Source organism: Leptonotus elevatus, chromosome 1, assembly GCF_054856555.1.
Source record: "Leptonotus elevatus isolate MCC_2025b chromosome 1, RoL_Lele_1.0, whole genome shotgun sequence".
Taxonomy (NCBI): Eukaryota; Metazoa; Chordata; class Actinopteri; order Syngnathiformes; family Syngnathidae; genus Leptonotus; species Leptonotus elevatus.
In genome coordinates this window covers 17,848,950-17,875,973 of record NC_141239.1, presented here as the reverse complement: position 1 = coordinate 17,875,973, position 27,024 = coordinate 17,848,950, and the positions used below count along the sequence as shown (strand labels likewise).

The following is a 27,024-nucleotide window of genomic DNA, read 5'->3' as shown; positions in this document are numbered from 1 at the left end:
TTAAAAACAAAAAATCATTGTTGTATGTCATTTTTAATCAAATGAGTCATGACAACTGAGTCATAGTGAATTGGAGTCCATCCCAACTGATTTTGGCGAGGCGGGGGTCACCTTGGAGCGGTTGCCAGCCAATTGCAGGGCGTAAAGAAACTATTTACAACTCAATGACTCACATTTTTAATAAAGATAATTCAGTTACAGCAGCAAAGCGCTTGAATTGCAAATATGCAGTCTATATATAGAGTATAGAATACACTGAACCCCCCGTTATTCACTATTTGCTGTTGCCATGCCTCATATGAAATGATTACTTTGGCGCCATCTGGTGGCTATTTGGTGCCAAACACCTTCGTTGAACTGAAGGGAAGAACTTCAGCTCAGTCCCACTACACAGTTTATATCAAAGATTTTTAGCATGTTTAATCATTAACTCATTCACTGCCATTGACGGCTATAGACGTCAAAAATTCATTTGAACTTTTTCTATTTCTATTTTCACTTTTGTTAACAAGACTATGAAAACCTAGATTTTTTTAATTGTACATTTAGAACAGATATAACATTTGTGATTAATCGTGAGTTAACTAGTGAAGTCATGCGATTAATTACGATAAAAAAATTTAATCGCCTGACGCCCCTCATTTTTAACAATTTTTCTCTTTTTTTTATCGCGTCAGGCCCTTATTTTTTTTAAATTGTAATTAATTGCATGACTTCAATACTTAAATAAATTAACCAAATTTTATATCTGTTCTTAATGTACAATAATTTTTTTTCCTAGGTTTTCATACTCTTGTAAACAAAAGTGGAAAAATAATGTTAAACTAATAGAAATAGCTCAAATGAATTTTTGACGTCTATAGCCGTCAATGGCAGTGAATGAGTTAATGGTGAAGAATACAAGCAATTAAATAGTCGCTCGTATGCCCCCTTGAATCAGTTGCATCGCTCAAGAAGAGCAAAACCTGTTCATTTATTGCAAGCAAGTTTAACTTGTTGGTCTATGAATTTCTAAAATTACGAGAAGAAAATTATATATTCATTGTTTAAAATTTGCTTGCAAGTCCATTTATTCCCTTGTTAAATTTGAGTAATATAACAGTTGGACTTTTACTCTTTTTTTTTAAGATTACAGCTTTGAGAATAAAGTTGTCTTTTCAAGGATCAAAGGCGCAATATTCCGATTACAACATTGTTCTTGTAAAAAGTCAAGAAAAGTTGACAAACTGAAGTTTTCTCTCTCCGTGTTTAAGCACACAAAACAAGAATCAGTCCTACTGACGAGGACTTCAAAAACATTAATCAAGCCCTAAAAAAAAAAAAATGGATGTCATCATTACGGTGTCCTATGAGATAACGTTTATGCTAATACTAGTCGAGGTGACCCGGGGTGTTGCATTAGTCACACATTGTAAGCAGGAAGATAAAAGAGGTGATTTGACGCAGCACGGCAGCCTGCAAAAAAGAAGAAGCGACCAAACTGCATACTGGTAAGGCCCCTTAAGTTGAAAATATTTGATGCTTACTTACTTGTATGCATTACACTCACCAATACATTGCGGCGTGTGAGTCCATAACCCGTTGAGGCATACACTGGTGGCCCACCAGCTCTCAACTGGTGGTCTGTATCCGGTGCTGCAAGCGTACGTGAGACGGCTTCCATGCGAATAGGTTTCTAGTTGAGGCAGTAAAAAACCTCCTTCCAGCTGGGGAGCCAGACAGTCCTTGGCTGAGCTATGGGCTAAGAAATAAAAACAAGAAAACGGCGTGAAAAGCCAGAGGGAGGCTGCGAGTCATGTTGGAAGTCAACATACCATGACATTCTCCGGGACAAGACAAGACGAGGACGAATCCAAGAAACCTGAGAAACATTTTGTCAGGATTTGTAATATTCTCTGACAAAAGTTGAGAAAATACTCTCAGTCAGATCAGGATTAGTTAATAATTATTCAGTTGCCCCATCAGCCACTCAGAAAGTAAATACAGATCTCCTGCGTAAGAGATCTTGATGTTTACTTTGATGAGCAAAAGTGTAAAGGGCATTTTTCAGACATTTTAATCCTATTTATACTAGTACATCTTTAAGCACGATTTTGAAATCATACAAAAAACATTTGCAAACAAAATATTAAGAGAGCACAAAAAAGGTTGTACAGCGAACCGATCCCTAAAGAAATATATATATATTTTTAAACTAATTAGCTCACATTATACAGTAACTAAATAAATAATCATACCCAAACGTGTACATTATAATATGAACCGACAGCCGTCACTTTCTGTAGGCGTAATAAACAGGATGGAATAGAATTTGAGATGCAATAATCTTCAGAAAAAAATAGGCTAAAATGAAATACGCCCCATTTTCATTCTTCTATCAAATTTACGGTGTCAAACAAAAGTGTGCCACCATCTAGTGGTCAACACTGGAATCACACTCAAAATAAACAGGAGGCAGAACAGAACATGTTACGTGTTTAAAAGAAATAGGGCTGTCAAAGTTAAAGTGTTTAATACACATTGATTAATCACAAAAAAAATTATTGCATTAATCGTGTATTAAAGCAGATTAATCGCACTCGTATAGCCGTTTCTTGCTATAGGCCAAGTAGGCGGTTGCCTAGGGCCCCCAAGCCACCAGGGGGCGCCCAAGCCACCAGGGTCCCCCCTAAGCTCTATGTATAGTCTTACCTGAAGACAGAGATGGGAAGTACTTCTTCGTTTTCTCGTTACTGTACTTGTACTGTACCTAAATATTTTTTTATTCTGGTGACTTTTTACTTTTACTGCTTACTTTTCAAACGCAAATATCTGTACTTTTGACTTCTTACTTTTTGAAAATGCCGTCGTTACTTTTGGGGTGCGTGACGACACAACGTAAGACACACTCATGCGCCGTGCACCGGAAACCAGACGAGTTGCTCGTCAACGATCACACACGCATGTTTGTCAATATGCCGGCAGTTTTAAAGCGTCTCACAGGAAGTGGTGATCGTGTTCACTGGGAGACTTAATAACATTTACAAAGCATGTGAGCTGTCAGTCATCCCGAATGCTAGTTTTATCATCTGGGAGTTGGTAGCACATTTATTTGTTCAAAACACTGAACATTAAACATACAAAAAAAAAGAAAAGAAGTTAATTACCTATATGCCTTTTTCAGACTAAAATAGCAATAACATAGGCTGGCATTCACATAGGCAACATGGCAATTGTGTTTTTAAAGAATATTGAAGGTTTATAATAATAAATTTAGGTTTGTGTGAAAGCCATATGTGTAAGCTCTGAATCTTTTGGGGAATTATGTTTCTATCTGCTTCAGGAGCTGAGATATCAGTTATTTAGTAGGCATTGACAATATTGTTGAATATCCAGGGGGCGTGGCCGCCGGGAGGGGGGAGGGGTAACCGTGGCCATTACTGATCGCACTATTCATTTTGACCGCAGATGATCCTTTAGCTAAACAGCGGATGGTTACGTTAAAGGTAGCCCGCATTGTGTTTGAGCAATTAACATAACTACATGCATTTAAGTAAAGCATTTAATAAATTATTTTATAAATTTATTTAAAATTTTTTGTATGACATTAAGAATATTTGTTCATGTCAAACTCTTGGGGTATTTTTTTTCATTTGAAATGATGCAAGTAATTAACTGATTCGAAAAAGAGGGTGATCGTGTGCAGTGGATAAAAAAAATGTTGAAGACATCCTCGTAACATTAAATGTTGAAATAATTAACATATCAGGTGCTCTTCAAATTTGGCGGGCAAAAGATGTTGGTTAAAAGCCTTTTAATCGTAATTAATTCGAATATACGATTAATCTGATCCAACAAATTAATCGTTTGACAGCTCTAAAATAAATAAATAAATAAAAATTGTCCACAAACCATTTTTCTCCGGTTTCGTCCCACATTCCAAAGACATGCATGCAAGGTAAATTGAACACTCCAAATTGTCCCTATAGGTGTGATTGTGAGTGAGGACGGTTGTTCGTCTGTGTGTGTCCTGCGATTGGCTGGCAACCAGTTCAGGGTTTACCCCGCCTACTGCCCGAAGCCAGCTGGGATAGGCTCCGCGAACCTTATGAGGAGAAGCGGTTAAGAAAATGGATGCATGGATGGATGTCCACAAACCCTGAACTTGTGATAGAGGGGGATTACTGCCCGTTCATTGCCAAACAAGCGGAAAAGGTATCGAACCAGAAGCAAATAAATGACATCTCTGACTAGTAATACAGGTCATTTATTACATACATTATTTTTGCGGAAATTGGAAATTGCATTAGATTCCTGAGGATAAGGAATAATACAAATTATAAATAATTTACACATACATTATCCTGTATATAGTGTTTTTCCAAATTATGAAATAATAAAAGAATGCACTAAAATAGCAGACCGAATTTGGGACCATCAAGGACACGTATGTCGAGGAAGGACGCATCTGTACTTGCTCCTTTAACTACATTGCTGCAATATGCCTGGCGGAAAAAGAGCTGACGAAATTGAGGAGATAAAATCTTCTCTTGCAAAACTCAAAAGAAATGGCCACCGAATTACTTGAAATGAAAAAGAGCATCGAGCCACTTCTGCAGGAAATTCAGCAGTTGAAGAAAGAGACGAGAAAAAGATCGACGCATTGTCGGCTTGGAACAAAAAGTGGATGATTTGGAACAGAAATGTGATAGTTACAGGTATCCAGAACAAACCGCGCCGCGGCCCTCAAGTGCAGTTGATTCTGACCAAGCTCCAGCGAACGAGACTGTCGAACAGCAAGTGACAACTCAACTCAAGAGATTTGGGATTAATTGTGGATCCAGCGCACATCCAGATGTGCTTTTCGCGTCCAACTGGGGGGACACGACCACCGGCAGTTCTGATCAGGTTTGTTGACAGTCAGAAAAAGATTGCTCTCTTGAGAGATAAAGATAAACAAGTCTACGTCAATAAAAATCTCACAAAACGAAACGCTGACATTGCCAGAAGGGCGCGACAATTGAGAAAGAACGGATTTATCGAGAACACATGGACACAAAAAAGACTGCCGGATCTTCATCCAATCAAAAGAAGACTCATCTCCTCTGAAGAAAATACGGATCCTGAAGAGTGGAAGAGTTGGCGGAGTTTGAGAGACAATGACTGCTATCTAGGGGTGTGCCCCAAAAAATCGATTCTCATAAGAATCGCGATTGTCATTTAGTACAATTCAGAATCGATTTTAAATGTCCCAAAATCGATTTTATTTAAATTATTTTATACTGCCTTCCCTTTGTTTGTGTGTGCCTTTATTGGGAGCACTGTTCATGTTGTACCTGATTTGGCCCCTTAGGGGCAGTGTGGTTTTACGCGGTCAATGACTATCACAATCAATGTATATGACTGACGCGTATAGTAAGAATCGATGGGGACGGGTTACTAATAAGCCATGGCTTCTACCCGTCAGCCCTTCTTTCGGGTGCCAATGTTGCAAATGATATTATGTGATCGATGTAACCTGTAATAAAGTGTCCGAAAGGAAAAAATTAATAAAACAAGCATTACATTCGCCATTCGGTGGCGCTGCGCTACAACTTTGGTGTTCAAATGGGGGTCACGTGTTCCAGTGGTGACGAAAGCGCCAACAGCCGTCTTAGTTAGAACAGCGAAATATACTCAAAAATACAAATAATAGCCTACAACTTAACGTTTGAGTTAAGATTATGGTTATAGTTAGGTTTAGGCTTCGTTAAAAAAAAGAAAGAAAAAAAGACAGCATTGGAGGTCACGTGTTTCCGGTAGAGCTCCACTCACCCATGGTCTGCAGCTAGACCGGGGGTGGGCACACTCTGTCCTCGAGGGCCGGAGTCCTGCAGGTTTTGGATGCTTCCCTTCTCCAACACAGCTGATATATGATCATCAGCAAGCTCTGCATAAGCCTGATGACGATCCTGTTGATTGGAATCAGCTTGTGTTGGAAGTGAGAAACCTCCAAAACCTGCAGGACTCCGGCCCTCAAGGACCGAGTTTGCCCACCACTGAGCTAGACCCTTCTCATATGGAGTTAAACGAATAATAATAATAAAAAACAAGTTTGTCCAACAATGGACATATGGACGCCATCTTATTACCCTGCTGAAACAGAGTTGTCCAAACTCTCTCTATATGCGGCTAAAAACAGAAGTGAAGTCAGCCTCAGGTTAAAAACGATGCTATTTTTCATATTACTTTGAATAATATCTTTCAAACATTTTATAGAATCAATTTCAACATATGGTAATGTTGAAAAGCTGTACAGAATGGAGTGATTTTGCAGCACGATGGTATTATTCCTTCCTAAAAGGAATGGTTCCAAAGTGAAGCACCAAGACGTGAGGATTATCAGGACAGAAAAATATAGCCGACATTCATACCCGTCTTTTCTTTTGTGCAGTTGATCAGTTTTAGAGCTCAAAATGAATCAGTTGAACTTGACATCGAGACACTTTTACAGAAACCTGAATTCGAGCTGTGGATGGCTTACGAGTCGGCCCTTTTCTATTAAATTCTACGCAGTTCATAAACAAACAGTGGCACAAAGGTAAGTTTCTTATCGGCTTTATTGTCTTTTCAAGTGATGACTTCGGAAACCACATTTCCCCTCGGCCCTATGACGACATCAACAAAAGAAACTGCAGCTTGGAACGGGGTCATCGTATGGCCGAGGATCTAAAAAAATGATGCGTCAAACAGCCGACAAGAGCCTCCCTCCCTCTAAATTGTATTAAATCCATTTTGTCTCTGCTCCAAAGCGCTTCCGCTCCGTAGCCTTTTAGCATGTATATACACCAGACCGCAAAACAAAGGCGCAAACGCAGTGGCAATTGTGATTTTGCCAAATGGTTGAGTCACACAATTCCTCTTCACTGAGACCAGACTCAGTGTTTTTTTTTTTTGATGATTGATTCCACGGTATGTCATCTTTTGGATAGAAAAGCAATTTGTATGTTTGCCTACATTGGAACATTAAAAAAAACAATCCCAACACCTCCTGCCCACCTCCCCTTTTAAAATCTCCTCTTTGTGAAGATTTGCATTACAAGATGCCAGGCGATCCCTTGGGGGCTCCATTTTTCTTCTCCTGGGAGTATCGCGGTGGAATATGGGATGGCCGCTCAACACGGGTGGAGAGGAGTCGAGTGGGAGTTGAGTAACAGGAGCGGAGGTTTGATTGGGATTTCCTGGTTTGGGCCGGTGCGATCAGAGTTTAAAACCTGAGGTGGGATTTGTGTTTCACCATGTACCTGGAGGACAAAGAGACAAGAGAAGAAACGCTTGTGAGTTTGTGTCTCCAAATTACTGTTGAGTAGATAGGAGGGTCCCAAAATAATAGATTGCACTCTTGGTACCGTTCCAGGGCTCTCAAAACTTTTGGCGTCCAGGGAGAACATTTTTCAAGGACAGGGTCAGAGGAGCGAATGACCAAATAACAGATAAACAATTAGCTTGAGATAACCCAGGCATAGATTTGTCAAGTTAGACGGTAAGTAAAGTGTTTGCAATGCCACCGTTTCCCGGAATGCCTGCCCCCGCTGCAAAAAAAAAAAAAAAAAAAAATTCCAAGAGGAAGCGCTCTGGACTACAATATCATTAGTAGCTCGCAGAGTTGAGTAAACTTGCCGCCTCTTTGACATCAACTACCTCCATTTTCCCCCTCGTTCTCCTCAATCAGAGAGGGAACGGAGGAATGTAAGATAAAAAGAGAGTTACGGTTACACAGATGTCTTCTGATTCATGTAAATTGTCCTTAAAAAAGAAAAACAAAAAAACGCCATGTTGCCAGTATGTAGCATTTAGCCTCAAGGACAACATGAGTTGCCGACGGGTCCCTTCTAAAAAATTAAGAGAAGAATGTTGACATTTATTTATTTATATGTGGTACACATTGCTCAATGTACCAAATATACAATATTTTGTTTAAAAATAAAACTGAATGTGTGCAATGGTAAAACAATGCTGTTTTTATTTACTTAAATATAAAAAGTTTTGATTTGAGCTGTCATTTTAATACCATGATACCGTGGTATTTTTGCTCACTGTTAACATACTGTCAGAATCTAATATCAACCCCATGCCTAATACGAAGCTAAGAAGTTGCCTATTTGCGGGGAAAAAAAAAAGTCAGGATGTTGCAATGAATAATTTTTAAATGAGCCGTCTTTGAATCGTATTGCACCCCATGTATCGATATGCCCGGCAAATTGAAAGGGGCCTTTATTCATCTAATAATTGTCCGTTTGTTGTAAAAACAACAATTTTATTCATGCAGAATGTAAAGATGTGAAATGTCAACATAATATATTAGCGCCTTTAACTCATTCACTCCCAGCCATTTACACTGAAGCAACCCTCGTCGCTCACGGCTGTTTTAATGGATTTTGACAGGTTTTGCAAGGTTCACAGAAGCCTGTTGAAAACACTGGGGAAAAAGCTTGTTGCCGGCTGATCTCTTATACTCTGTTTTTTGTAATAACTACCATTGTTTTAAGCGACCTCTTCATGTCAGAAGCTGTATTAAAACCTTCTGTACGCTTTAGCAAAATAAAAATAAATGTATAAATATGTTTTTGGGAGTGAAGGATAAAATATAAAAAAAATATATTTATATGTTTGTGGGTTTGAATGAGTTAATTGGCCCAAAGATAAGTTGATTTGTTTTTTGCAAAATCAGTCTCCACATGCAAGTATGCACTTTTTTTTTTAAAAACACACCGAAATAATTTTTCTCAAATTATTACGTGGATCCCCGAGCTGCGGCTTACGAACCCCAGTTTGAGAACCTGTGCATTTAAATGGTTAAACGGCTCGTTGACCGGTCAGCAGATAAGTACGATAACCCTCCTCGTTTCCAAAAAGAAGCCATTTGACAAAAGCTTGACACCTGTCCAGGGTTTCCCAAAAGCGCAGGAAGACAGGCCGGTCCAGATGGCGCCTGTGGCGGCTCAGCTCCAGCACCGTCACGTCCCACTTCTGCACGTTGGGGTCCGTCTTGGCCTCATCATACTTCAGATGAAAGGCTCGAACTGATGGCGGCACGTTGAAATGGAGTTTGAGGACGGGCAGCTTGTGCGTTGCAGATAAATGAGATGGTGAACCACTTACTCTTGGCGAAGATGTCGACAGGAGAGCCATCAGGCAGTAGCCAGGGCCAGCCCTTGAACTGCCAGGCAGGACCCTGCACAAACACGGCCACCACTCGGTCCCTGCAGTGAAGAGAGAGAAAAAAAAAAGAAGGAGTGTACGCAAGCTGGTCAGCAAAACATGGCATGAAACGTGTACGAACATCTTACCAGTCCTGCGGTGCGAGTTTGAGAGGCTGGTCGATGACTCTGTAGGGGACGGTGACGGAGATCGTGTTGCCGCCTGGTTGGATTTGGTCTTTGCGTCTTTGAAGGAGAACCTCATTGTCCCGCTGGATGCCTTGCTTCTTCTTCTCGTCAGATGTGACAAACCTGGCGGGAGGAGATTTTTCATTTAACCTTTATTTAAGCAGGTTGGTCCCATTGAGATTAAAAACCTATTTTTCAAGAGAGACCTGGCCAAGACAGGCGGCAGCAAAAGAACACAAAAGTTACAGACATACAGTACAGAGTGGGACAAAAAAAACAAAAACATGTACAACATTTTGGATTAAATGATCAATAAAATTGTTCAAACAGCCAAGCTAAAAACATCGACACTGTATGGATCTTCTTCATCTTTCAATTTAGATTTAAAAACATTTAAGGACTAGTTGTTTGAGCTTTAAGTCATTCTGCAGAAGATTTCAGGCTGATGGTACACAAAAGTTTTGTGTTTTTGTTTTTTTACCAATTTCATTCCGTATGTTTGGGACAGAGAGCAGAAAGAGGTCCTGCAAACGCGATGAATACTGTCCGCTGCTTTTCTGCCTGGTAACAACACAAAGGGGAGCAGCCCAAGAATTGCCTTATAAATAAAGGTGTGCCAGTGAGTTAGTTAGTCTGCGGGTTGACAATGAAGGCCATCCGACCCGAGAACTCACAGTGGGGAGTCAGAGCTTTACAATTCCTAATAAAGATCCAACTGATTCCCCATCTGCCTCGTTTTGGCTCAAATGAGACCTCTTGGAAAGCTAATGCGAGTGTGAAACGTACTTGAGATCTTGCATTAGATCCTTGGCATTCAGCATCGTGATGAGTGAAGTGGTGGCGGCCGGGATGATGATGATGGGTGTGCGCGAACCTGTGGGGACAATAAGATTGTCATGTCATCCTAACAAATATTACACTCAAGTTTGAACTTTCTACCCATACAATTATTTATGTGAACAAAAATTGATCATTAGAAACCTCATGGAGAGTTTAATTGCATAGATGCCAAAGTTAAAAAAATATAAACTGTGCTTTTGAAATTATTTGTTCCATTTGTTGTCAATATTGCATATTAGAATTTTTCTTCTGAGCAATTTAATAATAAAAAAAAAAAAAGAAGACTATAGTCATCCCTCGGACCATCACCATAGCCTATCAATTTTTGTGGTCTCACGGTCCTGCAGTTTTTCTTTTTACATTTTTTTTCATCATGTTCAAAATAAACTCAAATCCCCGCTCCAGGCTCTGTTTTAGGAAATTATTGGGTTGAAGAAATTAGGACCGATACCCAGTCCCTGTAACTATGCCACAAAGTATGATCTTAAACAGTTTATTTTCCAGTGGCCTAGTGGTAGAGTGTCCGCCCTGAGACTGGGAGGTTGTGGGTTCAATTTCAATCTGGGTCATACCAAAGATGATAAAAATGGCACCTATTTGCCTCCCTGCTTGACTCTCAGCATTAAGGGTTGCAATTGGGGGGTTAGATCACCAAATGATTCCCGAGCGTGGGCCCTGCTGCTGCTCACCACTCCTTCAGGGGATGGGTCAAATGCAGGGAACGAATTTTGCCCCACTTAGGTGGGCGTGACAATCAGTGGTACTTTCACTTTAAATTGATTTGACAACATTCCCTTTAAGAATATTGACTGATTATTTGTTTAAAAACAACAACAAATGCACAGGAAGTGCTCGTGCACGTGCGGCAAAGGTTTATGACCATTTCAACAACTGAGACTAAGCTTGGCTCCTCCCACAGTTACATTTGCCAATATATAGGTAATACAATACTTCTACAAATGTAGAAATGTATCACTTCAATTAACGTAATTGAAAAAGATTACTGGACTATTTTCCTATATAAGCAGAGCTTGGCGGGATAGATTTCACAGAAAAAAAGACAAATGGGTGAATTTGTGAATAATGAACCACAAATAGACGCTAAATTGCTGTAGTGCATTGACAATGTTATTTTTTAATTACCTTTTTTCTGATTCGGTGGTGGTCTGGCTTGTGAAACTAGAAGACACACAAAAACAGATGCATTTATGAGTATTTAGCATTGCCTCAATCAAAACCAACAAAACCTGAGAAAGTGTGGAAGGGATTTGGGTTCATCAAGCGAATACATATTCCGTACTCACCCCTACCGCAAGGAATCGTTAGATATCGGAATATTGTACTGCTTTTTACCAATTTCCAAATTATTTTCTGGTCAATTTTGAAATGTTTATCAGATTTTCCCTGGTTCCATGTTGCTTAAACAGTTAACGGCAGCTTTACAGATGTCATGTCTGCAGCGCATTACCTTACACATTCATACTAAAAGGTAATTACAATCGCCTTGTGGCGAGTGATGTTTAATCCGCACATCTTCTTCATAAAAAAAGAAAGAAGCCTTGTATTCTGTATGGTGGTTTAATCTGAGGTGTAAAATGTTTTAATTATATATTGTACAATACAGTTCAAATGAGTGAAGTATCAAAAGTATCCATAGTTTATTTATTTTTTCGAACACTAAAAATGGCTGTTATATTGACAAACACTGAGCCTCCTCAACACAATAACTTCTACATGGGAACCTATTTAATTAATGCTGAAGGTCTACACTTAACATCATATATTGATTTTTTTTCCCCTCTTGAAGGAAAAAAAAATGCCACTATGGTGATGAGAGAATTGAAAGTTGAAAAACAGCATACACGCATCATCATAAGCAACGAGCTGTTGTTGCACATTGTTGAACTCACCTGGGCGTGGTACAGGCTGTAGTGCAGGGGTCTGGGCCTTCCGGGCAGATGCCCCTTCCTGAAAAACAATGCCAAAATCTCCTATTGTCATTGCCATTAAATGTGATAGTAGGCTTCAAAGATTAGGAACTGGAAATTTAAAGGGGAAGTAAACTTGAAACATTTCTTGACAATGATATGTTTGTTATATGTGACCTCACTAGTCTAAACATGACATTCTGATGTGTGGAATATGAATTATGAAGTAAAATCCAGCCGTTTTTATCCATCTCAGGGGGCAGCCATTTTGCCACTTGCTGTCGACTGAAGAAGACATCACAGTTGCTCAGGGCTCGGGCAACGGCCAATCACAGCTCACCTGTTTTCTGAAGCTGAGCTGTGATTGGTTGTTACCTGAAACCTGAGCAACTGATGTTATTTTCACTTGATAGCAAGTGGCAAAATGGCCGCCTTAACTCGTATGCTACTAACAATATTAACCAGAATACCGTATTTAGACTAGTGGGGCTGCATTAAACACATTGTTGTCAAGAATTTTGTTTTTTTTTGGGTTGACTTACTCTTTAAGCAAAATGTAACTTTCTTCTAAATAAAAGTTTAAAGAAAAACATTCTGGATGTCATGTTTGTGCTCTCAGACTGTGTCCTTGATGTAATCAGCAGCCTATGAGAGGCGACCACAGACTATAAAAGGGAACAGCGGAAGACACATTCTGTTTGTCGGACAATTTATCTGCTTGCCTCCACAAGCCAATGAATGATAGTTAGCTACCTAGCTATACGTCTCTTGATCCACAAACCCTTCTCGCCGTTTCTGGTCTAGTTTTCACTGCCTTCTCTAGTCGTGAGTTTTGCGCAAACTGCTTAGTTAATGACTTACTGGGCATTCCATGTTTAGCGTTTGGCCCTGGCTGATGCAAGAGCCTTTGTTCTCTTTGTCATGTCACTGTTAGCCTAGATGATGATTGCATCACCTTCAGTTGAAGCTTTGTTTTACAAATAAATGTCAAAACAATTATTTGTGTCTGCGTTTTGGGGATCCAACTCCTGAACATAACAGAATCGTTTGACCATATGGATCCCGCAGACTCAAATAAGCTGTGCGATGCCCTGGCCTCCCAGGGACAGTTGGTTGGACGTCATGAGCAGTCCTTGACTGATCTTAGGCAGGCGCTAAATTCATTAGCAACCCAGTTTGATGATTTATCCGTGCATGTTTTGTCCAGGGACTCATTGGGGGGCTCACCTCGCAAACAGTCTCCCACATCCGTCTCGCTATGGGTGTGCGGTGAATTCATTCAACACTGCTCTTTAATTTTTGACCAACAACCCTTTTACCTATTCTCGAGATAATACCAAAGTCTCGTTCATGATGAGTTTACTTTCGGGTAAAAGGAGCAACTTGGGCTATAGCGGTAAGCAATGCCAAACCTGTATTGCGCACTTCGCTCCCAGCTTTCCTTGCTGAATTCAAGCGAGTCTCTGATCATCCTGTCACTGATGGATTATGCCCAAGGAGGCCATTCTGATGCGGACTGCTCCATTGAATTCCGCATACTGGCAGCCAAAAGCGTTTTTGATGACACTGCTTTGTGTAGTATTTTCTGCCGGGCCTGGACCCGCTAGCTGTAAGGGATGAAACAATTGATTTAGAAGAACTCATCGCTCTTGCCATACGACTGGACAACCGCTTGAGGAAGCGGTGGAGGGAACGTCGCATGGAGCGTCCCAGGTACCCCTCGCGTATCACCGGGACGGTCCCAAAGGGATCCTGGAGGTAGTCCCGGGCTTACGACATCGGTAATAGAGCCAGTGAGGAGAGACCAAGTTTCCCAAGAGGAGGCCATGCAGGTCGGCGGAGGCCATCTCAGCCAGGCCGAGCGACTGCGACACATCCAGACTGGGACTGCTTCTACTGTGGTCAACTACGTCACCAAGTATCTTCGTGCTCGATCAGACCTCCGTGTTGAGCTCGTCCTGCTTTGGTTCTGAGGGCAACGACCGGTGGAGAACCAGTCAGCCAGTTCCAGCACCGATCACCAGTGTGAGTAGTTGAGTAGTATGAGGACGATACAGAACTTTTCAATCTGGTTACGGACGCTAATGCAAAAAGACTTGAACTGGCTGGGGAAGTATGGAGTTTTGGGCAGGTCATTAAGATAAATGCTCTAATTGATTCCGGGTCCGATGACTGTTTTATTGATCCAGGAGTTTTAAGTGTCCTTAACTGTCTTAACCTTCCGATTTCGAAAACCTAGACAAGTGTTAGATCTCGACGAATGCCTTCTGGCTGTCGCTTCTTGATCATGCCATTACAATATGCCCGTTGTTTTAGGCCTTCTGTGGTTAAAGATGCATAATCCTGACATTAATTGTGACATCCCTGTCATAGAGAATTGGAGTGTTTTATGCCATTCCCACTGCCTGAAGTCCGCAGAGGACGTCAGTCAACCATTAGACAAACCTAGTCTCGAGGTCATAGAGTTGAATAGCGTTCTTTCTGCGTATCATGACTTGAAAAAGGTATTCAGCAAAGACCGAGCCCAATCCTTGCCTCCACATCGTCCATATGATGCGATAAATCTTGTCCCGAATGCCACATTACCAAATTCCAAACTGTACCAGGTGTCCCAACCCGAACAGGAAGTGTTAAACGAGTACATAACTAAGTCACTAGCTGCCGGTTTGATGCGCCCTTTGTCTTCACCGGTGGGTGCCGGGTTCTTCTTCATTAATAAGGACAAAACCTTACGTCCGTGTGTAGATTACCAGGCCCTTAACAACATTACGGTCAAAGATAAATACCCACTACCGCTGTTGGATTCAGCATTCGCTCCCTTACAGACAACAACAGTGTTCACCAAATTAGATCTCCAGAGTGCATACCACTTGGTGAGGATCAAAAAGGGGGATGAGTGGAAGACAGCATTTAAAACTCCGTTAAGTCACTTCAAATATCTGGTCATGCCCTTAGGACTCTCTAATGCCCCAGTCGTTTTTCAACGGCTAATAAATGATGTGTTGAGAGACATGCTCAATCAGTTTTGTTTCATCTACCTTGATGATATCTTAATCTTTCCAAAGATCTCAATGAACATTGTCACCATGTCAGAATGGTGTTACAACGCTTGCTGGACAACAGACTATGTGAAGGCCGAGAAATGCAAGTTCCATTCTAAGTCAGTGCAATTAATGGGGTCAATTGTAGAGAAGGGACACTTAAGAGCACACCCCGCGACGTTCCAAGCAGTGATCGACTGGCCAAACCCAACCACCAGGAAGCAGTTACAGCGTTTTTTAGGCTTCGCTAATTTTTATCAGCGCTTCATACGAAATTATAGTCAGAGAGCAGAACCTCTGACAAGGCTCACGTCAAATAAGATGCAGTTTAAATGGAGCCCAGAAGCTGAGTCCGGCTTTGTCAAACTGAAAGATTTATTTACATGTCCACCAGTGTTGAATCATTCTAATCCCGAACTCTCTTTTGTTGTCGAGGTTGACACATCGGACTCCAGAGTGGGAGCAGCCTTCTCCGGTCAACTAGAGGCTCCACCCACCCCTGTGCCTTCTTTTCCCAACGCCTCAGTTCGGCTGGGGCTTATTATGACGTGGGTAACCACAAGTTGCTAGCCATCGTTCTGGCTCTGCAGTAGTGGAGGCACTAGCTGGAGGGTGCCAAGGAACAATTCACAGTCTTCACGGACCACAAGAACCTGGCCTACATCTGCACCGCCAAACGACTCAACTCCAGACAGGCTCGTTGAGCACTGATTGTCGCCCGGGTTCAACTTTACCGTGCCTTACAAAAATGGCTCCTCAAACACCAAACCCGATGCGTTGTCTAGGATGCATGATCCTGCCGTGGAGGACAACAGCGAGAGCATTGTTCCAAGAGACCGGGTGGTGGGAGCATCACGGTGGGAGATAGAAAGAAAAGTCCAAGAACCCCTCCACCATGCTCAAGTTTCCAGACGGAGGTCCGGAGGGGAGATTGTTCGTCCCCGATCATCTGCGCAGAGACGTGCTTCAATGGGGACCTGTTTTGCGGGTTGCTTGTCACCTCGGAGTGAGACGCACGCATTTCCCTATCGCTCAAAATTTTTGGTTTGCCTAGAATGTGGAGGAACATAGTCGAGTTCATCAGTGCCAGCTCAGTTTGTGCGACAAACAGGATTGCTTTGACCTTTACCCATTCCATCACGTCCATGGTCACATAATTCATTGGACTTCATCACTGGCCTCCCTGCTTCCCGAGGCAACACAGTAATACTGACTGTAGTAGATCGTTTCGCTAATGGCTCATTTCATTGCCCTGCCAAAGCGGCCATCCGCCCTTGAGATTGCAAACTTATTAACCCGCCACATTTTCAGAGTCCACGGAATCCCCATTGACATTGTCTCGGATCGAGTCCCCCAGTTCATATGCAGTGTGTGGACGAAATTTTGTGCAGCCTTGAGAGCCACAGCGAGCTTATTTTCAGGCTATCACCCACAAACAAATGGACAGACAGAAAGGGTCAATCAAGACTTCAAGGCCGCTCTTCGCTGTGTCACCGTCACTACACGTCTTGGTCCACTCACCTACCTTGGGTGAACTATCCCCACAATTCACTCGTCTCCTCTGCCACAGACTGCTCCCTCTTGATGTCAGTTTATGGATTCCAGTCCCCCTTGTTTCCCTCGCAGGAAGGTGAAGTGGCCATCTCATCGATACAGCATCACCTCCAGAGAGAGTGGCGGGAAACCAGAGCGGCACTTTCATGCACCGCTCATGCAATCAACAGATCGCTTATTGTCGGCGGCTACCTGCTCCCGACTACCACCCAGTTCAGGAAGTGTGGCTCTCCACAAGGAATATGAATATTGCTGGGGGGTCCAGGAAGATGGATCCCTGTTTCATCGGCCCATTCGATATCCGTGTCCGTGGTCAATCCAGTCTCTGTCAAGGTCAAGCTCCCACCACTTCTCAAAGTTCATTTCACGTGTCACTGATCAAGCCAGTTGTCTTTAGTCCACTGAGCTAGCGCACAGTGCCTCCTGCATCTCGGCTGATCGATGATGAGCCAGTTTATACAGTCAAGGAAATTCTTTATTCTAGGCCGAGAGGGCGGGGTGTGCAGAATTTGGTCGACTGGGAAGGCTATGGGTCTGATGAACACCAATGGGTTACCCGCTCCTGGATTCTCGATCCGTCGTTATTGTGCGACTTCCCCTTCCTCCAACCATCTAAGCCAGGTGGTCCGCCAAGGGGCGTCCTTTGAGAGGGGTTGGTGGGCGGTACTGTCATGTTTGTGCTCTCAGACTGTGTCCTTTGTTGTGCAACTGCTTGATATAATCGGCAGCCTGATTAATTGTTTTTATTTAGTTGATTAGTTAATTAATTACAGACAACAGGCTGAACTTTCAGAGACTTTTACTGCATCAACTACGGGGTATTTTTTCCCCTCTTTTTTTTCTGTTCAAATTCAATTAGCAAAAATCATGTTAAGTAAATTGAGATTTTAATACCAGTAATAAAACAAAGATGCTCTGGGGGGATCAAGTTGAAAAAATACAGTCATTTCTGGACTATAAGCCACTACTTTTTTCACTTGCACTCGATCCTGCGGCTAATACAAAGGTGCGGTTTATCCATCAGATCACAAGGGGGCACACTATAAAGGAAGCGCAAGAGCCTCAGGCAGAGCAAAACAAACCAAGTGAGCCCAAATACAGTAGGAGACAGAACAAGAGTGAGACAGTTTGCAATGAATTACGGAAAAGAAAGTAGCAGTAATATTAAAACACCCGCGGCTTACAGTTAGGTGCCGCTATGTATATGTAAAACAAACTTGAATATTCCCCAAATTTAGCTAGGGCGGCCTATTTTTCAGGTGCGCCTTATAGTCCAGAAATTACTGTAAATAAATAATTGAATAACATACATAGTTTCTTCCTCACATATACAGTATATATACTGTACATGCTGCTATTACATTTATATATATTGCATTTATATATGCCAAATTCTGAATACAGCATTACATTATTTGATGTGCTGAGTTTGTGGATCTGTGTGTCTTTTTTTTGTTTAAGTTATAAATGTTGAGAATAGAGTAAAATAATCTTTTTTTGTCATGTACAAACCAGGGCTGTAGTCAAATCCACCATTAGAGGCAAAGTCAAGGTTGGGTCAAAGTCCTGAGTCCAAGTTTAGTCAGAGTCAACAAAGTCCGAGTTTGGGTCCATGTACAGATGAGATGAAGAGTAAACCTTTAGACAGAAAAATGCTATTTTCACGACCTTAAAATTACAAATTTGCCTCTTAAAGAATAGCTTTGGGTGACGGCTTCTTTTTGTGGTGCCTCTGCAAGTGTTAAACAAAGTTTAACGTGATGCCGTCCATTTGTGTCCGAAATTGTCTTCTTGAAAATAATCTGCAGGTTGCTTCATGTTTGTTTGTTTTTTGAAAATGTGGCAAATACCGGTTCTTGATGGTTGGTAAAAGCAAATATTATCACCCTGCTTTTGGCTGACATGATTGTAAGAAAATCTTAGACTGCGTGGTGTCCGCAGTCAGGTTAACCATTCAGATGGCTTGCTGCCTGGTAGCCATGGTTACCGGGTGGCCAATGTCAATACTGGTCTATTTTTTATCATCTGATAAACTGCATTTCAAGTTTGTTTTTGAAGGAGGACCTTCATTTTCAGGAATAAAAACATTGCTGGACTTAGTCGAGTTGATAAAAATATTTGGCGAGTTTAATGGGAGAGTCCGAAACAAGTCCGAGCCAAATGCCAAGGAGTCCAAGTCGAGTCCGGACTAGAGTACAACAAACATACATGAAATTTGACCTCATCATTTAAGACATCGCAGCTAACATACACACACGGTTAGTGGCAAAAGTAAGCAAAAGGTTTCAATATGTTCCATTCTCTCTTGTCTCCCAGGTTACTACAAGACAGCCCACAATCAAACCTGCAACTCCAAAGTCAAATGACAAAGGATGACAATTCCTGGACTATCTCAGCACACAAGATAACTTTCAATAGTGATAAAGCCACAAACAACCATGCAGTTGAAAAGACGCCACTGTTGTAAACAGATTGCCGACCTCATCTTTTTTCTCTCACTGCTGGTTCTGCTGATCTTTCTGCTTCATCACATTTGGCCAAATATCACCGCAGGCCATCCAGGGCTGTCCCAGGATGGAGGACTTCATCCAGACAAATCACTCGTGAATACAAGCATTTCCATCTGGACAATGTTCAAAGGTGAAGAAAACATCACCTCCAATGGGAAGCAAAACCTTGCCACTATTAAGAGTGACACAGGTTTGGAAAAATCGAAGCAAGCCATGAGTAAGCAAAGTGAGGAGGAAGACTTCAAAGGCAGCAAAATCCAAAGCCTTTTCCCTTACATCATCAACGAACCGGACAAATGTAGTGAGAGTCTGGCAGCACCATTTTTGGTGTTTATAATAACCACAGTGGCTGTGCAGGTGGAAGCAAGGGACGCAATACGCCAGACCTGGGGGAATGAGAATTTGATCCACGGTGTGGCACTTGTCCGCCTCTTTCTGCTGGGAAAACATGAGGGGGAGGTGGGAATTCAGGAGCAAATGATGCTCCAGGAAGAAAGCCAAAAACATCATGACATAATCCAGCAGGACTTCTTGGATTCCTACAACAACCTGACCCTAAAAACCTTGATGGGACTGCACTGGGTGGCACGATACTGCTCACGGGCCAGCTACGTCATGAAGACGGACAGTGACATGTTTGTCAACACAGAGAATCTCATCCTGAAGCTGCTTAGACCAGAGATGAAGCCCAAGACGAACTACTTTACCGGAATGGTCATTCATGGTGATAAACCCATCCGGGACAAAATGAGCAAGTGGTATGTTTCCAAGAAGGAGTACCCAGAAACGAAGTATCCCACCTTCTGCTCTGGGACCGGCTATGTGCTCTCCGGAGAATTGGCTCTCAAAATTTTCATGACATCTCTGAGTATGCGCCGGGTGCACCTGGAGGATGTGCATGTGGCTCTGTGCGTGGCCAAGCTTGGGTTGAAGCCCGTCAATTTACCCAATGGTGTTCTGTTCAACCACTGGCGGGTGCCCTTCAAAGGATGCAAGTACAACTATCTGATAACGTCCCATGGCTTTCAGGCCAAGGAAATAATTCAATACTGGAAACTCATGCAGAGCAACAAGACAAACTGTACAACAACTTTTTAAGATATTAACACAAAATCCAGTCATAACTCATACTTTTGTATCATTTGGCTGATCAAAATAGTTTTTAAGTAATGAACAGACATGTCCAAGTTATTATTTCTAGGTTGGCAAGAGGAATTTGATTGCATTAACATATACTGCAACATGAAAAAACCCGTAGGCACACATTTAGGGATGCTCCGATCCGATAAGTGAATCGGGTATCGGCCTAGATAATGGGGGGAAAAATTGATCTGGTATCTGTCAAAGTGGTCCCAATCCACACCCCGATCCACAAAGGCTTATCTGAAGTGCGCGCACGTTCACGTCTCCAATGACGAGGTGAAACAGGGAATGGTAAGGTAAATATTTCCCCTTTGCTACGTTGGCGCAGTCAATGTCTGTCAAAATTGCACTGGGGGAACATCGGAAGCCATTTGGCAGGAAGGCGAGCCCCGTGTCGCCAGCTAGCGGAAGCCGTTCGGCTTCGCGAAAAAGAGCGGGTACTGGTTGGTCTCACCGCTGGTCAAGCGGTGACCTCCGCTCTTTTTCTCGCAAAAACATTATGCACATTCGAAACATTAACACCGCTTGAGTGTAAGAAAATAAAAGTGTACCGTCACTTAAGTAACAATTACATTCATTCAATATACATTCAACACACTTATTTAAAAAATATTGAATGAAAATCACTCCAATAAATGTTAAAAAAAATATTTCAAAGACATTAAAGAACATCTAAAAGGAAATTTTGTTTTTTGTGTGAAAATATATTGAATATTATTGGGGGGACTAGTGCAAAGACAATTTAGTATGGATCGGATTGGTATCGGCAGATACTGAACCCAAGGTATCGGTATCGAATCTGTAATGAAAAAAGTAGATCGGAGCATCCCTACACACATTCACACGCAAGTTGTTTGTAGATAAGTCAAATTGCAAAGGGGGAGGGCAGGAAAAGATATGCATTTGCCTCTTCTCGACTTTAATTATTTGTACTTTTTTTATATGAACTAAGTCATATCCTTCTATAGTCTTTACTTTTTGTGTTTTGACTGTTCGAAAATAAGAAAAATCAACCCATGATAAGGATGACAGAAAAACATACATTTGTACATTAAATCAGACAAAACGAATGTGAAGTCCTTGATTAGAAATCTGTTGTCATTTTTATAGAAAGAAACATTCATTGTGATGCAAAAGATCCAAGAAAGTTTCAAGAAGTTGTACGCAATGTCAGACTGAACGGTTTCTCCCTTAAATCAGCCTTTATTGTAGAAAGGTGAGAATATGTGCAATAGCTGCATGTTCAAATGTCAGTATGTCAGTAGTTGATGTAAAAAATAAATTCTTAGTTCTCGTTTTGTAAGATTGATATTCAGTTGGTGATCATCCAGTAACAGTGTGATAATGATGCTGAATGATGTTTTAGCTCAGACAGGATTAAAGTGAAGTTCCTTTCTAGGATTCCTGCAGATTGGCCCTTTCCATAGTATAGCAATGCAACTTCAGTTTTGATGGAATATTGTCATGTTTGCTGAACAGGATAAGCAGCATTACAAATAATTAAAAGTGTTCATGAGCTACATTTTTAGAAATGTAATGGCCAAACTTTATTGTATTTTTTTTTAATCCATTTTGAAAGATTTGTTTCCAAATGTCAAACTTTATTAAATTCAGTCAGCAATTCAGTGCTTAATTTTTAACTGGAACTATTATGCAAGTTAACCTGTATCACAACTAGGGCTGGGCGATATGGCCACAAAATGAATTCAGAACAATTGCGATTTTAATCCAGTAAACCCAACAAACATTTATTTATAGGTTTCATTTATTCAAAAATAATGTGTATTTATTCTAAATCGTTTTTTTACATAAACTTAACACTCATAGTTTGTGCTTAAATGCCACAGTTAAGTAGTTGGTAGCTATTGTAAACATGTCTTGTAAACCACCATCCAGCATTCTGTTGCTTGTGCAAAATTACAACTCACAATTTTTTTTTTATGTAACAGCATAAGAACAACAGCTTTTAATAATCCAGAAGACAAAATTCGATTTCATGATTTAGCACATTTTCAACGATTCGATTTTTTAAAATGACAATGTACCGAATTAATTCCATTTATTGCCCAGCCCTAATCACAACCACTCAAACATTTAGCTTTTCACAGGCGCAAACTTGATTGCACACACAAACAGATGTGACAGAAGTGCAGGCAGGCTACATGGAATTGGCCTGAATTTAACTAACTGGAAGTTCGTCAAATATGTTCACATGATGCAACCTTAGCCATTATATTAAGTGTGTTAAACAACTAACAGTTTCAACAGTTTTGGTATTCTGTCAAATTTGCATGAAGATACATTTGAAGATGTCTGTTCTTACCGTCACTGATTTCAAAGTCATTCCATGGTAGGTTCCCATGGTATCGATCTTGAAACCCTCAGTTTCTACAACAAACAATTACAAACAACATCATTGGTCGGCACCATTTCTTACACGCTTGCACATCTTAATAAAGTATTTCAGTCTTAGAAAAAAAAATCTGAGACATAGCCAGATCTCATATTTCTAAAACACTTTTGTATAAATATTATAAAACCTCCGTTTAAACTGCTGAATTGTGAAATGGAACAGAAAAATACCACGACATAATTACAAATGCATATAAAAACAAATGTCGCTGATTAAACCTTGAAAGGTACTTTTAAGGCAGGGAACGTGATGATTAAAGCACACACAGTTACATTCGATGACTAGCGTCACTACATTATGAACACTTGCACTTGCACTTTTAATTATCAGATTAGTTCAAGAACAAGTGAGAGTCAAAAATATTACGCACGGACGTCAGAATGAGATTTACCTTTTGACCCCATTGCAAACTCCAGTTACAATAATGAACATACTGGATAAAGAACATTATGAGCAGAAGATTTGATTGATTAATGCACGCACTATTAAAAAAAAGTTTAGAATTCAAATGAGTGAAATGCGCGCAAGTCCAAACTCACCCTCTTTTCCTTTGAATCTCTCCTGATCGTATCTGTTGTAGGCTGGTGGCACAGGCTGCTTGTTCCGTAGCGAAGGGTCCTGGAAAACATCGGCGGTCATTAGCTATAGTGACATGATATTAAAGAGGACATATGGAAAATGACTTTTTAGATACAGTCGCAGACCAGTGTGATATTACACAAACATGTACACTTTTTGAGCTGCTCATTTCCCAAAAATGTATTTGCATGTAAACCATTACTCTTTTGGCCTGATTGTGAAGTCGAAATTCAGGTTCATTTAAATTATACCGTCTCCACATAGAGTCTCTCTGCCCATGACTTGGCGGGTCGGCTGGCTGAAGAGCGTCAATTTAAGTACGTAGACAGAATGGGAAGTACCACTTGAGTTGTGTTCTGTGCTGGTCTTTGCTCTGGGGCTCGCCCTTCTTCTCTGGCTTTCACCGACTGAAGAATGGCAAAGATGTTCTTGGAGAAGTTCTAAAAAGATGAGTTGTGGCATGTTCATATTTTGGACAAACACAGAGGCTTATTATTTGGTCAATCACAAAAGGGAAACTGATACATATAAAATAATGATTTGGATTAATTCCCAAACTACTGGCAACATTCTGGAGACATGCATAATACAAATATGTTATATTTTTTTCCATATGGTTTTGTGGCTTTTCAAAAGTCTTGTGCAATGTCTTAAAGCAACACCAATGATAAAGTAAATGAATTTGTGTCAGTTAGCCAGATATTTTGTCTGATTAGACGTCATGCAGAAAATTAAATGGGATATAGAGGAACGATTACTTGGAAAGAAATCTCAAATAGATTTGCTACTATTATCTTGAGCATGAACTTCAACCTTTCCAGTGCTCTGGAGAATGGTTGTCCTTGTCCTCCACACCCGCTCTCTGCTGACAATGTCTCTGGTAACATCCACTTCAGCATCCACAAAGCTTCTCTGTTTCACAGTTATGTCATCATCCAGATCCGTTTTGATGGTGGACCGCTTTTTGGCCATAATCTTGGCTTTAATGGCTGCAATCTTCTCCACCGACATGGCCTCAGACAGTGATCTGCAGGAGCAGGAAGCATAGATTTTGAGGATCTGTAGTTGTTTATTATGCAGTGTTTAGCCCAAAAGTAGTACATATGGTTACACAGTACCTGATCTGGTCGGTCTGTACAATACCCTCTTTGTGTCCCTCCAAACGAGCGGCCAAGCGCTCCTTGTCCAGACGCACCCGCTCCTCATCCTGAAGGTGAAAGCAAGAACACACATAGAAGACAAAAATAAAACAGTGCTGTGCCATACGACAAGAATTCACCAAGTGAGCATTACATTACACGTTTTAGTTGGACAACCGACAATTATTAGAAATAAATCAATGATGTGGAATATATGGGATTTCATTTGCATTATGAAGCCCATGGAAATGTAGGAGGTAAATAGTCATGGTTTCCTTGACTTGTTTTGGGCAAGTGCATAAAACATCCCTCTTTCATTCTCATGTAAGGAGGATGCATTTTTGCAGCAGGGCTTTGTGCGCAACAAAAAAAGAAAAAAAATACCGGTACAATTAATTGAAGTCTCTGTGTCAGTGGTCTGTGAGGCAGGTACTGACAGAAGTTAACACACGTTTATGTCTCCTATCCGAGCATTGAGAAATTGACTTTAACTGGCAAGATTGCACGTGCAATAAATACCAAGAATGATATCACAATTCGAATGATCTGACTGAGATGAGTCGTGTCGCTGCATGAATGCACACAGACACATCAATGTCCAGATTTGCTGGCTGCTTTTTCCAAGGCACTGGATGATAAACACTGGCTCTACTTTTGTGTGACTGATGTGGCAGTTATGTGAAACTCTGTGTGAAAGGGGCTTCAAATCAGTGACAAATATTCACCTCAATTCTGGGTTTTTTGGCTTCTGAAGATACCTCATCGGCAGCTCTTTTCACTAAGAAACATCAAAACAATGTCAATTTGGCACTTTGCATTTAATTTTGTAAAAATTGACTTGAAAGGACACAGTGAACAACATGCGATAGGTTATTGCTTTCAACAATCAAGCACTGTGAGGCAACATGAATATATCTAAACATTCCAATTAGTGGTTCCACTATTCACAAATGTGCTGTTTTTTTCAGCATTGCAAAAAATAGCCTGAAAACTATTTAGATTTATTTGTGACATATTACATGTATTACTATGCACAAATGTTCTTCTAACCAACAAATACAGCAAAAGCCTGGCGGCTCGCCAGGCATATGCAATGTGGGGAAACCCTGGTAATGCAAATCCTTAGACGTTTCTTTTTAAGGCTACAGCAATGTGCAAACATGTGTTAAGAGGTTGAAATATATTTGGTATACAATTTATAAACTTTTTATTGTTTAGAGTTTTTTTTTTAAGAGTTCTTTATTTGCGTTTACCCCCCCTCTATTTGCGGTAGGGCTTGGCTCCTATTACTAATGCATTTTATATAAAATTCCCACTGACTGCAAATGCATGCACTAAAACTGAAGCAAAGTTACCTTGTGTTGGTCTTTGCAGGCCAATTTCTATGGGCGCACTTCTGTCAATGCTAGTCGATGTCGCTGTGAACAAACAAAATTGAAAAGACTCGATCAAACTTTCTTCCAAGAGAATACATTAATGTGTGTTGATCTTAGTGATAGTATAATCAAGTGAAACAAGTTCTTTATGTAATTTGCCAGGTGCTACTTACAACTTTCGCCATTAAGGTAAGAAAGCAAGCCCTTTCGATCAGGCCTTCGAACAACAGGGATGTTCTCTGTCTAGGAGAGATTGGGGGGGGGGGGGGCATAACAATCAATAGTGATTAGCAACTACAGATGAATCCAAAGAAACAATAAAGATAACAATACATAAATGGATCATTACTTCCCCATTAACATGACACGTAAACATTGACAAAACGCAGAAACCCTCAGTGTTCTAAAATACTTACTGCCGCTCTTCGCACGTAGGACGGATGTGGTAGGTGAACATTGTTGAGCAAGAACAAAATAGAGTCCAATGTATAGTATTCTTTGGGTTGGCCCTCTTTACCAGTTCTGGAGGGATAAAACACAGACGTAGTTCAGCAAATACGCCAAGCTACACCGTTGCAACTTTAAAATTGTACACAGCACTGACTAACGACTTTTGCCAAATCAACTAATCACTGGCCAGGTAAGCTACCATACATAAACAGATGGCTTTTTCCAATTACAAAGATGATTACCTAGAATCCATTCACGTCCCTGCAGAAACACAAATAACTGCCACTGTACTTAACAACACGCCGTAATTATCAAGTTTAGTGTTGCTTATACACCATTATAAGCAAGCGCACTATAAATGCACGCGTAATGCCCATTACAAGTGCCCATGGGGTCGCGGTGACATACAAAGCAAAGCGATGAATTTACCACAAATTGTATGAAGTATGAGAGTTTAAGAGTTATGTTAGCATCCTGTAGCTACCAAGCTATGCCTTACTCTAGCACAAGCTGCAGGCCTGCAAGATACATGAGCAAATACTGTAAAACAAACGCTGACGTACCCCCAGATGATATAGTTCGTCTTAACATTTTTCGGCCAGGAGAACTCTCCAAATATAACTTCATCTCCCTTTGCGACGATCTCCTTTTTCTGGATATTATATAGACGAAGAACACTCAACACATCCGCCATCTTCACTTGT

The 27,024-nt window shown here is 40.9% G+C and overlaps 3 protein-coding genes across 3 annotated transcripts in view; 1 reads left to right on the top strand and 2 right to left on the bottom strand.

Annotated features, from left to right (window-relative positions):
- LOC147181143 (complement factor H-related protein 1-like) overlaps window positions 1–3,910 on the bottom strand; it is a 6,868-nt gene extending 2,958 nt beyond the window's left edge. Inside the window, exons 1-3 of the mRNA XM_086079387.1 lie at window positions 3,892–3,910; window positions 1,815–1,895; window positions 1,550–1,741 (exon numbers count right to left, since the gene is read on the bottom strand). Coding sequence (XP_085935513.1) covers window positions 1,550–1,741; window positions 1,815–1,872 — 250 coding nt within the window. The 5' untranslated portion in view covers window positions 1,873–1,895; window positions 3,892–3,910. The remainder of the gene's footprint in view (window positions 1–1,549; window positions 1,742–1,814; window positions 1,896–3,891) is intronic.
- Window positions 1,386–21,988, top strand: LOC147181142 (beta-1,3-galactosyltransferase 2). The gene is made up of 2 exons (XM_086079399.1): window positions 1,386–1,490; window positions 19,027–21,988. The coding sequence occupies exon 2, from the start codon at window positions 19,149–19,151 to the stop codon at window positions 20,316–20,318; it is 1,170 nt and encodes a 389-aa protein (XP_085935525.1). The 5' UTR covers window positions 1,386–1,490; window positions 19,027–19,148; the 3' UTR covers window positions 20,319–21,988.
- cdc73 (cell division cycle 73, Paf1/RNA polymerase II complex component, homolog (S. cerevisiae)) lies at window positions 6,561–27,024 on the bottom strand. The gene is made up of 17 exons (XM_086079375.1): window positions 26,884–27,024; window positions 26,287–26,392; window positions 26,044–26,113; window positions 25,850–25,912; window positions 25,220–25,272; window positions 24,474–24,562; window positions 24,169–24,382; window positions 23,697–23,795; window positions 23,316–23,394; window positions 22,687–22,751; window positions 12,098–12,155; window positions 11,331–11,366; window positions 10,134–10,221; window positions 9,309–9,470; window positions 9,121–9,221; window positions 8,900–9,041; window positions 6,561–7,262 (listed from the first exon to the last, which is right to left on the bottom strand). The coding sequence occupies exons 1-17, from the start codon at window positions 27,012–27,014 to the stop codon at window positions 7,226–7,228; spliced, it is 1,593 nt and encodes a 530-aa protein (XP_085935501.1). The 5' UTR covers window positions 27,015–27,024; the 3' UTR covers window positions 6,561–7,225.